This window comes from Tachysurus vachellii, chromosome 11, assembly GCF_030014155.1.
Source record: "Tachysurus vachellii isolate PV-2020 chromosome 11, HZAU_Pvac_v1, whole genome shotgun sequence".
In the NCBI taxonomy this organism is placed as follows: Eukaryota; Metazoa; Chordata; class Actinopteri; order Siluriformes; family Bagridae; genus Tachysurus; species Tachysurus vachellii.
This window is the reverse complement of record NC_083470.1, coordinates 25465122-25480121: the sequence shown is the minus strand read 5'-3', so window position 1 is coordinate 25480121 and position 15000 is coordinate 25465122. Positions and strand designations below refer to the sequence as shown.

The window sequence follows — 15000 nt, the reverse complement described above, 5'->3', positions numbered from 1 at the left end:
AGCGTATGAAGTGCAGTGCTAGCGCAGGCAGGTACGAAGCAGCCTCCATCACTCCACCCTTTCATCCACACGTGTATACACACACACACGTCATAAACGCCACCCGCATCCTGTCCGGTGTCCCGTCTTTGTCCTCGTTGTCACCGTGTTCGTTCTGGGGCGTCCCCGACGTTCTGACCGAGCTTCATTCCGTGTTGTTGGCGTGCTGTCGAGGCAGTGTTTATCTGACTCGTCATCAGTCGAGTCGAGTCACATCGCAGGATCACTACAGACTCACTCCGTGTCCCTCAGAGCTCTTCATCCGTTTCTTTTGCGTCCGAGTTTCCGTGTCGCACCGTATTTTCCAGACTCCTGATACATTTATACGATGTGCCGAAGAGTTGCTTATTAAAAAACAATGTGGTGTTTATAGTTTTTTTTTGTTTGTTTATTTATTGTTCTAGTTCATGTCTGAGAAGCAGGTTGTTAGTTACAGCAAAGTTACACACTTACTTTAATCTGTTTACATTAATGTTTACATTAATCTGTTCTATCTGTTACTATAGAAACCATAAGGATGTAGGTCTAACTGTGAAGTGTGGAAAATACGGTGATGGTGAAGTGTAAAGTAATCCGTGTCCTGCGTGTTAAACGGTGTTTCTCTGCTCCTGACTGCAGATTACTCAGCGCGGAATAAGAAGCCTTGTGTGCAGTACCTCCCTCAGGAGAAGATGATTGACAGCCCAGCGTCCTCTCACGGCAGCATGCTGGACTCCCCGGCCACGCCCTCCGCCGCCCTGGCGTCGCCCGCCGCGCCCGCCCCTACTCACTCTGAGCAGGCCCAGCCGCTGTCTCTCACCACCAAACCAGACCGCCACCACCCTCACTTCTCTCTGATCTCCAAGCCTTCCTCATCCTCCTCATCCTCGTCCTCCTCTTCTGCTTCCACTTCCTCCTCTCACCCCAGCATCTCTCTCGCCATCAGCTCCTCAGGCAGCCATTCGACCCCGACTCTCCTCTCTCGACCAATCCCCTTCACCTCCCTGCACCACTCCCTCTTGTCCCCGCCTTCGCCGTTCCACCAGGCCGCCCTGCACTCCCATCATGCCCTGTTCCAGACACAGCCGCTCTCCTTGGTAACCAAATCAGCTGACTGAGCCTGCGGAAACATCGCTCTCTCTCGCGCTCTCTCTCTCTCTCTCTCTCTCTTTCTGCTTTACACATGCTGTACATTGCTTTTTTTGTTGTTTATTTTATTTTTATTTTTTTTAAACCTTTCCTCCCCAACATAGACGTCAGGTTAATTTTTTTGATAAGCGAAAAGTAAATGAAATATTATTGGTCAATATTTGATCACCTGCTTTTCTGTGTCTCTCTCTATGAAAGTGTATTTTTTTGTAAAGTCTACTTTGGAACTGGTTTCTTATTTGATACAGTTATTCAAGAAAATCTCATTGTATAAAGTTATTACTTGTATTAAAAACTTCTTTAATAAGACAAGAAGGAACAAAAAAAAATTCTTAAAAGCTTACATGTAATTAACGGTAGTTTTGAAGTTTAATTCATAGTACAGGCCGGTTATTAGTGCGGCCTTTGAGACTACCCCAGTTTTGAAGTGTGTGAACTTGATAAATAAAACTTGTAAATTGTTTCTAGAACTCTGAAGACTGCTGGCTTTTTTTCCCCTCTGTTTTTTGAACGATATTATTTATTTCAAACCACGTCTGGGTCCTTTACCGAATCTAACGAAGCAGCAGCAGCTCCGTTCACGCGCAGGTTCGAACGTACTGTAACAGCGCACGAGCGCGGAGACTCGGACAAGGAGAACCGAATCGTTTCTTATTAAACACGTACATAAAGGAGCCTCCGGTTGTCGGCGCTTCTACGATCAGTCAAGTGCGAAGCTGTATAACTTTTAGTTTTATTACCACAAAGAGAGGCTGGTGATGGAAAGACTGTCCTTGATGTGGTTAAAGAGGAAATAACCAGCCTGCAGAAGTAACTCCGCTTCGTTGGAGAGGACGAGAGGAACGAAGCCCACGTTATTTTTGCTGAATGGGACTCGAGTGTCTCCTTTATTTCACGTTGTACAGCACCGTCACCTGTCGCTAGCCACCACACACACACACACGCACACACACATATACATACACACATATACACACACACAGGGTCAAACCTTTATCTTCACGTTCATCTGCTTGCGTCTCATCTTTAACATTTGTAAGTCGAATCCTAGTGACTTTGATCTCTTGTGAATTTAATTTATACTCAAAGCAGATACGACTTTTTTTATTTTTTATTTAATAACAGCTTTTGCTCCAAAATAAAAATCCGAAGGACGAAAGCAGAAAGGAGGCGTCAGGCTCGAGCTCTGAAAAGAGTCGCGTACCTTTTTAGAGCTAAATAAAAAAAGAACCTTGCAACTTAAGGACATTTTTTTTTTTAAAGATTAAATGATTTTTTTTTTTTTTAAACGAAGCGTGACGAGCAGAAGACGGCAGAAAGATTCGGCGTGTCAGTGGGTTCACGTTTACACCAGTAACGTGATCACGTGGGATAAATCTATCTACGAGAGATTATAGACATCTGTTGTTTCAGTTTGTACTATTACGCTTATTCTATATACCTGATTATAGAGTGGTGTGTGTGTGTGTGTGTGTGTGTGTGTGATGTGGAGGATGTTTTGGAAAAGACGCTACCTGGATAAATAAAGGTTAAATGCTGAGAAATCAATTAAAATCCTGGGAATAAATAAATCAAATGTAGAAGAGGAGAAATTCTCCAGAATTTAAGATTAAATTCAGAAAGAAATTACAGGTGTAAAAGAAATGAATCAGAATGTAATATAATCCATATGATTTATATATATATAAAAGAAATTCTGAAAAAAAAATGCCATGTTAATATTAAAAGTCCACGTGTGAAATAAACATTTACACCTGTAAATATGAGGGTTCATGTTCCTGTTAGTTTTCTGTTTGTTTTTTTTTTTTTTTAACTTAATCTGGATATTTGGAAGGATTTAAATCTTTAATGGTTTAAACCTCACTGGAAAATAAACAGCTGCGCCAGAGCAACAAAATTTCCTGCCAAAAAGTAAACACAAATAAAAAATAATAGACATCTGTTCCTTCCTGGAATGTAGAGTCCCATAACAACAAGCGAAAAAGCAGGTCAGTGAGTCTCTCTCTCTCTCTCTCTCTCTCTCTCTCTCTCTCTCTCTCTCTTTTCTCCCTCCATCTCTCTCTCTCTCCCTCAATCTCTCTCTCTCTCTCTCTCTCTCTCTCTCTCTCTGTCTCTCTCTCTCTGTCTCTCTTTTACTGCATCTTTCCTTCGTGTCTGTGGCTCAACGTGATGGTAATCGCATGGAGCTCCCGGGACCTCATTAGGATTTTCAATTAATGGAAAACACCACAACGTTTCGGGTTCCTCAGGTTCCTCGTTTTTTTTTTGTAAGGAATTCTGGATATGAGGGAGGCGGTGGTGTTGGGTGGTGTTGAGTGGTGTTGGGGATGGTGCTATCGCTTCCTAAGTGCTGTGAGCGGGGCAGATGCAGCACACACACCACTTTATGTGCAAAACGAACCTGGGGTTCAAATCAGTCCCATGATTATTTCACTCATCATCATCACCATCATCATCATCACTTTTTATGTGATTTCATGTATTATTTTTTTTTTTTACAAGGAACAAATCACTGAGGACAAAAGAAATCACCAAAAACAAATGAATCATTTATTTTTCCATAATGTGATTTTTTTTCCTTATAATTATTCAATAAGAACGTTTATTCTTTTTTACCCACAATTCATTATTTTCATGTTTTTTCAGCAATTCATTTAATTTCACAAAAGATCATTATTCAAAAAATATTCAGTAAATGATAAACATTGTTTGATTTTTTGAGTTTTTGACTCCAACATTCGTCTAACTTTTTCCCTATACGATCCCACCATATTTCGGGTATTCTTGTTCACGTGCAATTATTTTAGGGAATAACGTGCTTTAGTAATCCACACGTCCCTCACGTGTGCTCACGTCGCGGTCACATATGATGAAATTTAAAGGAAGGTGCAAAGAAAAAAAAAGATGCAATGCAATATGAGATTTTGGTGTGGCTAATGGATTTTGGAGTGCGTGTAAGTGTGTGTGTGTGTGTGTGTGTGTGTGTGTGTGTGTGTGTTGGAAGCTAATAATCCTGGTCCACATTCTCTCCACCATCATCCCTAAAACATTTTACCCATATTATTCATACGAGCTTTTCCTGACTCTACATAATTAGCTCCGGTTGTTGTGTATCAATAAGATCCAGGATGTGGATGTGTGTGTGTGTGTGTGTGAGAGAGAGAGAGAGAGAGAGACTAAGATGGTGTGTGTGTGTGTGAGAGAGAGAGAGAGAGAGTAAGATGGTGTGTGTGTGTGTGTGTGTGTGTGTGTGTGTTTGGGGGTGGAGGGGGGTGGAGATGATACCAGATAGACAGGCTGACACCTACTGAGTGCTCATTTCCCTCTTTGCCCTCGGGTGAGGTACACACCTGTCAGTCACACACACACACACACACACACACACACACACACACACATATATATATATACACGCTGTGTGTTTTCTTTTGCTCAAGAGTCATTAAGAAGGGCAGGATTCTGCCTTGCATCATCTCAGGCTAGGCTGCTTTCTCTCTCTCTCTCTCTCTCTCTCTCTCTCTCTCTCTCTCTCTCTCTCTCTCCCTCTCTCTCTCTCTCCTTCGGGGGCTCTCTGCGTCTGCGAGTGCCCTGAGCTCCACATCCTGATCCATCAGCCAAATTAAAGCTAATGAGTTGTCAGAGAAACCCTAGGCCTGAGAAACACTGGTCTATTCTCTGTACACCACAACACACACACACACACACACACGGTCGTAAACAGCGCTGCAGAAAGTGTATGTGAGTGACTTTAATATGTTGAAGGGCCAGGCTGGAGAGAGGCCTAGACCCTGATTATTTTCCCTTGGCCTGTTTTCTTTCTTCGACAGAGCTCTAGTTAGAGCGAGCACCTCAGCATCATTAACTCTGAGCTTCTTCCTTCACGTCGCCGGATTCAGACTCTCTGCACTGAAACGCAGCACGTCTGCATTATGTATCTGTGAAATTATTCCGGGATGTTTTCAAGCTCCTACATTTCAAATAATATTCTAGAAAGAAATCCACCGATGCAGCAAACACCCAGGACGGGAATTAACATGTGGAACGATAAAATGGAGGTGTAAAAGTCTCAGGAACATCAAAACACTTCCTCGGTTTGTTGCAGCGTCTCTGCGTCTAAGCACGAATCACACTGACCCGACACGTGGCTCGAAGCAATGCGTTTAACCGCTGATGGAAAATTTAACATTACTATGATTTTGCCTCATTTTTTTTTAAACAAATCCAATAGTGTTTTTAATTACACTTTAATTTTTAATCACTGATTTTATCATGAAATCTGCTGCAAGATAAAGACACACACTGATTAAACTCTCTCGAAGGAAATTAGTTCTTAAACTGTGTAAAAAGTGTCACTTTATGGAAAAGTCGAGTACATTTTTGTGAACAAACAAAAAAGCTTCACGTCCGCTGAATTAAAACGTAAAATAAATGAGAAATATCCAAGATGTTGCCGCAAACTGTAAACACTGAGCACATGATAAGTTAGCTAACGACTGAGGTTAATCATTAAGCTATAACTCGCATTTATCAGTTAGGTTTTGTATATAATGACAGCGTGAAGGAGACAGATGAGACAGAAAGTTGTAGAACGTCAACATTTACCTCAGATATGTTGATAAATTAATGACAAAAGGCTCCTAACACAAAAAACAAGAGTGTAATTAGACTTAGCATGGAGTCCTAGGTGTAAGTGTGGCGGTGATAGTTGTGCTGCACTCAGAGCTGTCAGGAAAAGCTATGAATAGCTCGATTTTGCTGAATGAATCATTTATAATAAATCTTTTCAAAAATATCTTGAACATAATGAAGTGTGATGATGTCGTAGCCTCTCAGAGGACTTGATTAGCCTAATGAACACTTTGGGCAGATTATTACAACGAGACCTGAGAGATCAATTGTCTACTTCATCAAATCCAGAAGTAAAGATAACACGCGTCATGATAACACACCACTCGTTATAGTACGACGCTTCGTCCAATAACTTAATCATTCCCACTATATCTGTGTTTCGCTCCAAGCTGCGATGTGACATCTGCCTGCTTGATGCAAGCTTGGAATTAATACATGTTAATTCTGCTCGTTAGAGGCTGCCGGCTCCGAGCCCAGCTTCTGCTCTTCACATTCTCTTTGATCCCAAGTTTCTTGCCAGGTTTTTACGGCTTTGATGCTTCTCGAGCGCTTCACATTGTCTGTACATTCCTCCAGTGTGACCATTAATATTAACACAAAAGAGCACCGTGGAGGGGTCACGAAGCACGGCGAATAAAACACGGTCGCTTTTAAGCTGTGAAGCCCAGCGGGTTGATTTTAGAGGCTGTTGAATCTCAGGTATTGTGTGACGAGAATGAAGAGCGAGTGTCATCTCGGGTTTTCTGTAAAGTGAGGCTGAAATCATGGTTCTTTGTCAGTTCTGCGCTCATCTCCGGGTCACTCAGAGGACTGCTTGAGAGAACTGACCCTTCAGGTGATGGTGGTGAAGGTTTCTGCTTAAAGAAGCAGTCTGTAATTTCGTGAGCACTAAGCATCAGTCTTTCCTTTCCCTCCACACCGTCCCTCATTTTCAGTTAAAATTACACGTTACCTTTTAAGGAAAACGTAGCCGCTCTGAGCAAGTCTGGATGAAGCTCATTTCTGAGCTGAAATTTTAGAAAGAAGCCTAAGTTAAAGAAACAAACTTTTGAAATGATAATAATGTGACTTGCTTTATTGTGTCTAGTGTCCTATAAGGATAGGCGGAAGTCGTGGCCTAATGGTTAGAGAGTCTGACTCCTAACCCTAAGGTTGTGGGTTCGAGTCTTGGGCCTCATAATAAACTAGCCTTACAGGAAGCTAGCCTTATAGAAAAGTATTCATTTAGAAGCTATTAGTGATTAGTAGCTTCTAAATGAATACTTTTCTATAAGGCTAGCTTCCTGTAAGGCTAGTTTATTATGAGGTCAGTTTTCTATATAGCTAGATATCTATATAACTTATAACGTGGCTAGCATCATAGTTGTCTTAATATCAGGTTTTATAGACGTATATTTCCCTATATGACTAGTTTTTCATTGGGCTAGATTCCTACATGACTAATAATGTGGCTAGTTTCCTATGTAGCTAGTTTCCTATATGAATAGAAATATGTCTAGTTCTCTATGTAGCTAGTTTCCTAATTAGCTCATTTCTTACATAGATAGTTTCCTTTATGTCTAATAATGTGACTAATGTTAACGTGACTAATAAAGTCTAATAGTTCACTATTAATATCTAAATATATTCCTTATTTATAATTTTAATAAAGAACAAGCATGTTAGAACCAGCAAACTGTTTCTATGAAGTAAAATGCAATTTGTATTTAAAGTAAAAGAAATATTAAATTAACACTAACATATTTAGTAAATAAATAAATAATGTATTATTATTATTATTATTATTATTATTATTATTATTATTATTATTATTATTATTATTACAGGAGGTCGAGCTGTTGCTTTAGTTGGTTTAAAGAATTTTCCTCCTGTGTGATTTACACCATCACTTCTCTCCAGTGGCTGATAGAAGCAAGCGACATTTCCCTGTCTGTCCACATCTCCGTCCTCGTCCGTGTCCTCCCTCCTCCACTTTAACCGATTGTTTCCTCTGCATCCTGTCAGCATCCTCCTCAGACTCTGTGAAATCAGGTAACACCCGGCCCCCTTGAGCCCAAGGATCCTCCTACTGCTGTATTTATACCTGTTTTGACCTCCAGGAAGGAAACGTTCATGTGGAACGAGACAAATCGCCTTCTGAACTAAATGTCAAACGCTATAATTAGACCATATTTAACGCTCGGATGCTGCCAGACTCCAACAGAAGGAGGACGTCACCTACGATTAACATGAACATAATTAACACCCTGTAATCAGGTGATAGAGATGAGTTCTAGATTCTGACTCGAGACTCATATACGTTTATCCTACATGTTGTTAACAAGTAACAGAAATCCATAGAAGTCATCAGAGATATTTGGTGAACATTTCTGCTAAACTGACTCGCTCTGTGACTTCCTGTCTGGAACGTTATTGTTGAAGTGCCGACGTCTCACAATCAGAATCCAATTATTTTATAGTCTGGTATCCCTTTCTTAGCTCTGCCTTCCAACTTTGTGCGAGTGTCTAATGTAAAATATCAATGATATAGTCATCTGTGTTCCTTTCTAAGCCCCCCCCCCCCCCCCCAAAAAAAAAAAAAATAAAAATGTAATGTGAAGAACAGAACAAGGAATTTTCAAAAATGTTCATAAAATAAATTAGATTTAAAGAAAGGTATCGTTCCTTTCTAAGCCCAGCTTGTCATAATCGTATTAGAAAAATTGCTGAATTTTGTTCAAATTGTCTATTTAACAGAGATGGGGACTCGAGTCATATGACTTGACTCGAGTCAGGCTTAAGTCGCAAATTTGAGACTTGAGACTTGCTTGACAAATATTAAAAAAAGACTCGACTTGACTTTGACTTGACATTCGCGACTTGAGACTTGACTCGGACTTGAGTTAAATGACTCAGAGATGGGGGACTCGACTTGACTTGAGTCAGACTTAAGTCGCAAATTTGAGACTTGAGACTTTCTTGACAAATATTAAAAAAAGACTCGACTTGACTTTGACTTGACATTCATGACTTAAGACTTACTTGTGACTTGCACATGTGTGACTTACTCCCACCTCTGAAATTTAATATGAAGACGTGTAGCTTAACTCGGTTCTGTGTTGAAATTTATGCACGTGTTTATGGAAAAGCATCGAAGACACAGTTCGGTACCGATCCTTTTTAAACTTACAGAAGTGCAGAAGTGTACAGGGAACTTTCTCATTTATCTAAATTGTAGATTAAAACATTACATATATTAAATGATGTTTCAAGTATATTAAAATGTGTGTTTATTTATTTGCATAACACTTTAGACATGCAAATTATTTATGGCCTTGCAGCTCCAGAGCAAAAAGTAAAGAAGCATGGATGGAGGGCAGCCATCTTGGATATTCATTTATTTATTTATTTATTTATTTATTTTTACAGATTATCATTCGTTCAAAGTTAGTTTTTAATCTTTTTTCAAATGTGAAAATGCATAATGTTTGTTTACATTAATTTAGGGTACCTTTTTTATTCGTAGTTTTATTTCTCCAGTTGAAAACTGAAGAGCAAAGTGTCAGATAGTCGACACGTCGTTGCTGATGGACCACGCTTGAGGCGTTTATATTTTAAGCTTTTCGGCATTTGCTTGTTTCTGAATATAGAAGAGTATATGTTACGCTGTGATTGCACAAACCCCCCTGTCTCCTTGATGAAACATATGTGGATGTCTGATGATAACAGCTTGAAGAATTGGAGATACATAAAGCGCTCGTGCTTTGTGATTAAAATTGAAGGAGGCATCTGTTTCCTCAAACACTTCACACCACATCGTTAATGTGTTTGGGTCATTTAGGACTTTGTAGGAGCTGTTTACTTGTTGTGTGTGTGTGTGTGTGTGTGTGTGTGTGTGTGTGTGTGTGTGTGTGTGTGTGTGCGTGTGTATTCTTAGTCTAAAACAAAGGCATAATAGTTGGTTGTATTGCTGTGGTCTGGGCGTCTTGCTTCACCACCAGTGATGGCTCCAAGAAGGGTCTTTCGACAGCCATGAATCGGAGTTTTGTTGTGTTGTAAGATTTTTTAGAAGAAAAAAAAAGATGAGTTACAGCTGCAAAACAAAATGTAGAAATTGAGGCTCAGTCACATTATTAGTCTGAAATGAAAGTCCAGAAAGTCCTCTATCACCCCCTGCTGTTTGCTGAATTCTTAACCACAGGACTAGAATGAATTATTAAATTCTATAATACCTGAAAAATTAACTGACTTTTATTAATACGACTAATACTATTAATATATATATATGTACGTATATATGTGTGTATATATATATATATATATATATATATATATATGAATCTGTCCTGTATACACACATCCATCACCATCTGGTTTGGTGCAGCAACTAAACAGGACAGGAACAGACTGCAACACACAGTAAAAACAGCAGAAAAAAAAACTGATGCCCCCCTGCCCATTCCCCAGGACTGGTACGACACAAGAACCAGAAACCGGGCAGGAAAAATCACCACTGTCCCTTCACACCCTGGACACAACCTCTTTCAGCTCCTCCATTCCGGCAGGTGCTACAGAGCTTTGTTTACCCAAACTGCCAGACACAGGAACAGTTTCTTTCCCCAGACAATCACCCTGATCAACAACTCACCATAATTATATTCACTGCTTCATATCTATAAGTACTGCATTATCAGAACTGTCAGTCATCACATCATCCGTATACGTTACACACACTACCGCTGGTGTATATTGTACAAAAGCATAATATTACACAATATTGTTATCTGCACTACCATGCGCTTCTCACACTTTATGTACACAACTGATCAGTCATATATTCTGTATTTATATTTAATACTCATTCTGGGGGCACGGTGGCTTAGTGGTTAGCACGTTCGCCTCACACCTCCAGGGTCGGGGTTCGATTCCCGCCTCCACCTTGTGTGTGTGGAGTTAGCATGTTCTCCCCGTGCCTCGGGGGTTTCCTCCGGGTACTCCGGTTTCCTCCCCCGGTCCAAAGACATGCATGGTAGGTTGATTGGCATCTCTGGAAAATTGTCCGTAGTGTGTGATTGCGTGAGTGAATGAGAGTGTGTGTGTGTGTGTGTGTGTGTGCCCTGTGATGGGTTGGCACTCCGTCCAGGGTGTATCCTGCCTTGATGCCCAATGACGCCTGAGATAGGCACAGGCTCCCCGTGACCCGAGGTAGTTCGGATAAGCGGTAGAAGATGAATGAATGAATGAATACTCATTCTGTCTATATTGTATCTCATCATCTGCTTTGTCTTGTACAGTTTGTATAGTATAGTGTTATTTATGTCTGTACTTTTGTCTGAGTCACAAACAGGTGGAACCGAATTCCATGTGTGTGTCAACACACTAGGCCGATAAACCTGTTTCTGATTCTGATATTAAGTATACACATATATATATATATACTCTCAACTTAATTTGTTTAATTAACACTACTGCTAGGACTATCACTAGTCTTTGAAATATTAATTCTATTCCTATTTCTATTTCTATTTCTATTCTTACTCCTGCTGTGACAGAATGGTGACTCATTATACAGTTTAATTGTTGTTGGTATGAAGGATGTGACGTGACAGTTATTAATATATAAATTCATGGGGTTTACAATTTATTAGAAGGTATTTAGTGGCTTTTAAAATGGAATTCTCTACAAAACACTGAAACAAATACTCCAAGTTTGTTTTTACAAAAAAAAAAAAAAAAAAAAAACAATTTGCAAATGAGAAGAAAAAATTAATAATAAGCTCCAATAAATAAATAAATAAATAAATAAATAAATAAATAAATAGACAGGGGGCACGGTGGCTTAGTGGTTAGCACGTTCGCCTCACACCTCCAGGGTCGGGGTTCGATTCCCGCCTCTACCTTGTGTGTGTGGAGTTTGCATGTTCTCCCCGTGCCTTGGGGGTTTCCTCCGGGTACTCCGGTTTCCTCCCCCGGTCCAAAGACATGCATGGTAGGTTGATTGGCATCTGGAAAATTGTCCCTAGTGTGTGATTGCGTGAGTGAATGAGAGTGTGTGTGTGTGTGTGTGTGTGTGTGTCCTGCGATGGGTTGGCACTCCGTCCAGGGTGTATCCTGCCTTGATGCCCGATGACGCCTGAGATAGGCACAGGCTCCCCGTGACCCGAGGTAGTTCGGATAAGCGGTAGAAGATGAATGAATGAATGAATGAATGAATGAATAAATAGACAAATAAAGCTCCTTGGATCCACGCAGGTTCGAATCCGTGTCAAGCGTCATATATTGAATAGAGTGGTACGTGAATTTAGACGTGAACGTGAAGCCACGCCCATTTGTTCTACGTTTGCGGAAGTCGATCAAAGCCGATGACGTTGCTGCAGTCAGCAGTGAAGCTTCTCGCTTTATCAGTTGTGTCGTATTTACTTTGATTCACGGTTTCATTTCTACACCTGGATCTCACCGTAAAGTAGCCATGAAGTTCTCGGTGTTGCTTTTCATTGGAATTTGGCTGTACAGCTGTAAAGGTATGTGAACATCTCATTTATCTCACAGTAATAATAATAATAATAAAGAGTGAACAGGTGAGTGAACAGTTGAGTGAACAGGTGAATGAACAGGTGAATGAACAGTTGAGTGGACAGGTAAATGAACAGGTGAATGAACAGTTGAGTAACAGTTGAGTGGACAGGTGAGTGAACAGTTGAGTGAACAGTTGAGTGAACAGGTAAATGAACAGTTGAGTGAACAGTTGAGTGAACAGTTGAGTGGACAGGTAAACGAACAGGTGAATGAACAGTTGAGTAACAGTTGAGTGGACAGGTGAGTGAACAGGTGAGTGAACAGTTGAGTGAACAGTTGAGTGAACAGGTAAATGAACAGGTGAATGAACAGGTAAATGAACAGGTGAATGAACAGGTGAATGAACAGGTGAATGAACAGTTGAGTAACAGTTGAGTGGACAGGTGAGTGAACAGGTGAGTGAACAGTTGAGTGAACAGTTGAGTGAACAGGTAAATGAACAGTTGAGTGAACAGGTAAATGAACAGGTGAGTGGACAGGTAAATGAACAGGTGAATGAACAGGTGAATGAACAGTTGAGTAACAGTTGAGTGGACAGGTGAGTGAACAGGTGAGTGAACAGTTGAGTGAACAGGTAAATGAACAGTTGAGTGAACAGTTGAGTGGACAGGTAAACGAACAGGTGAGTGAACAGGTAAATGAACAGGTAAATGAACAGTTGAGTAACAGTTGAGTGGACAGGTAAACGAACAGGTGAGTGAACAGGTAAATGAACAGGTAAACGAACAGTTGAGTGTACAGTTGAGTGTACAGTTGAGTGTACAGTTGAGTGGACAGGTGAGTGAACAGTTGAGTGGACAGATAAATGAACAGGTAAACTGTCTTTGGACAGGTAGCCTGAGTGCTTCCAGATGCCTTCATGCCTTAATGCTGAGACATTTTATGGCAAAAAAAAATAAATAAACATAAAATAGATACGAATAAAATATTACTTTCAGATGTCTTTGAATTGCCCTTGAAATAATTAGAAGAATCCGAGTTACTGAATCACAATGAAGCTGATTATATTCCATATCCTCAGCATTTTATAGCTCGTTCACTGATATTTTAACATCCTGAGGTCAAAAAAAGTTCCATAAATTATTATTGAAAACTGTCACCTTTTATTAGTAAAATAAAACAAATCCTAAGTAGAGCGCAAACTATTAAATAAATTCAATTGTATATTATTACTGTTATAACTTCAGTAAATAAACAGATAAATAAATGTAAAGGAAATATTTTCAGCATGAATAACTTTTAATAATTAATAATAATTAATGCATAAACATTAAATAAGCATAAATTACTTCTAGTAATAAAACAAAAAATAAAATCAATAAATGGAGCCGATATTTAAATAATAATACAATAAAATAATCATAAAATAAATAAAGTAAAATTTATAATACTATTCTGCTATAATTAATGTTAAACACTTTCTAATGTTTTATTAAACGTATTTAAATGGAATATTCATGAGCCTTTAGGTGACGTAGAAAACCCCGCCCTTTAAATTCGGGTCAAACCCGGAAGTGTGTGACGTTGCAGTTTAGACTGAAATTGACGGTTTGCGTCTGAACGTTTATCTTATTTTCTCTGGTTAAAAGTGGTTTTATTTTAGTGTCTGTACGTGTTTAAAGGTTATACGTTGCTTATTCGTCGACGTGTAGTTCGTGGACCGTCACAATGCGCTTGACATTAACGGCTGTGGTGTTGGTGTCGATATTTCTGTTTATTTCCGACGGTAAGAAGCTACTGTAAGGCTGTGTCCCAAATCACTCGTCACTCACTAGACAAGTGCACTTAGCTGGACCTCATATTTCCCCTTATGGTTTAAAGGCTTTGTGTTAGTTATTTGTGCTGTGGTTTAGAATCTTCTTTATGTTAAATATGTTTTCTATTTAAGCTGATGAAATGTTTTCCTTTGAATATTTTAAGTGTCTTGTTTAAATAGATTTTTCTTCTTCCGCTATAATAAAAATTGTGTACGGATTTATTTCCAGGTGGTCCGGTTCGCCGTGATACCGGTGACGTAACCAGTAAAACACACGACGAGGCAGACAAAATAACGGTGGCCGATGCGGTCGCGACGACTGTCCGACCAGCCAGCAAAAGCCAATCAGAGGAGATGGGCGAGGAGATGGGCGAGACGACTGCCCTATTAAAGGGCAAGAAGGATGAGATTCCTGAACAATCGAATACCGAGAAGAATGAGATGACTGACCGGTCTGTGGACAAGACGAATGGGACACCTGAAAAATCTGTGGACAAGAAGGATGGGACGACTGACCAGCCTGTGGACAAGAAGGATGGGACGACTGACCAGCCTGTGGACAAGAAGGATGGGACGACTGACCAGCCTGTGGACAAGAAGGATGGGACGACTGACCAGCCTGTGGACAAGAAGGATGGGACGACTGACCAGCCTGTGGACAAGAAGGATGGGACGACTGACCAGCCTGTGGACAAGAAGGATGGGACGACTGACCAGCCTGTGGACAAGAAGGATGGGACGACTGTCCAGTCTGTGGACAAGAAGGATGGGATGACTGTCCAACCAGTTGACAAGAAGGACATGACAACTGAGCACCAAGGGGACAAGATGGAGACGCCAAGCATCCAGACTGAAGACAAAAAAATTACGGGCCTGCCGGACACAGAAGAGAA

At 40.3% G+C, this 15000-nt stretch overlaps 2 protein-coding genes across 3 annotated transcripts in view; both read left to right on the top strand.

Annotated features, from left to right (window-relative positions):
• The window catches only part of tcf7l1b (transcription factor 7 like 1b), a 36957-nt gene extending 35320 nt beyond the window's left edge, over window positions 1-1637 (top strand). Inside the window, exon 12 of the mRNA XM_060881025.1 lies at window positions 658-1637. Coding sequence (XP_060737008.1) covers window positions 658-1136 — 479 coding nt within the window. The 3' untranslated portion in view covers window positions 1137-1637. The remainder of the gene's footprint in view (window positions 1-657) is intronic.
• Window positions 1638-12141: 10504 nt separating this feature from the next.
• Window positions 12142-15000, top strand: part of tgoln2 (trans-golgi network protein 2) — a 7491-nt gene continuing 4632 nt past the window's right edge. The window contains exons 1-2 of one of the 2 annotated variants that reach the window (XM_060881797.1): window positions 12142-12296; window positions 14337-15000. The exon at window positions 14337-15000 is cut by the window's right edge and continues 628 nt beyond it. In XM_060881797.1, coding sequence (XP_060737780.1) covers window positions 12245-12296; window positions 14337-15000 — 716 coding nt within the window. In that variant the 5' untranslated portion in view covers window positions 12142-12244. Of the gene's footprint in view, window positions 12297-13856; window positions 14078-14336 lie in introns of those variants that run through there. The other variant, XM_060881796.1, reaches the window with a different exon arrangement.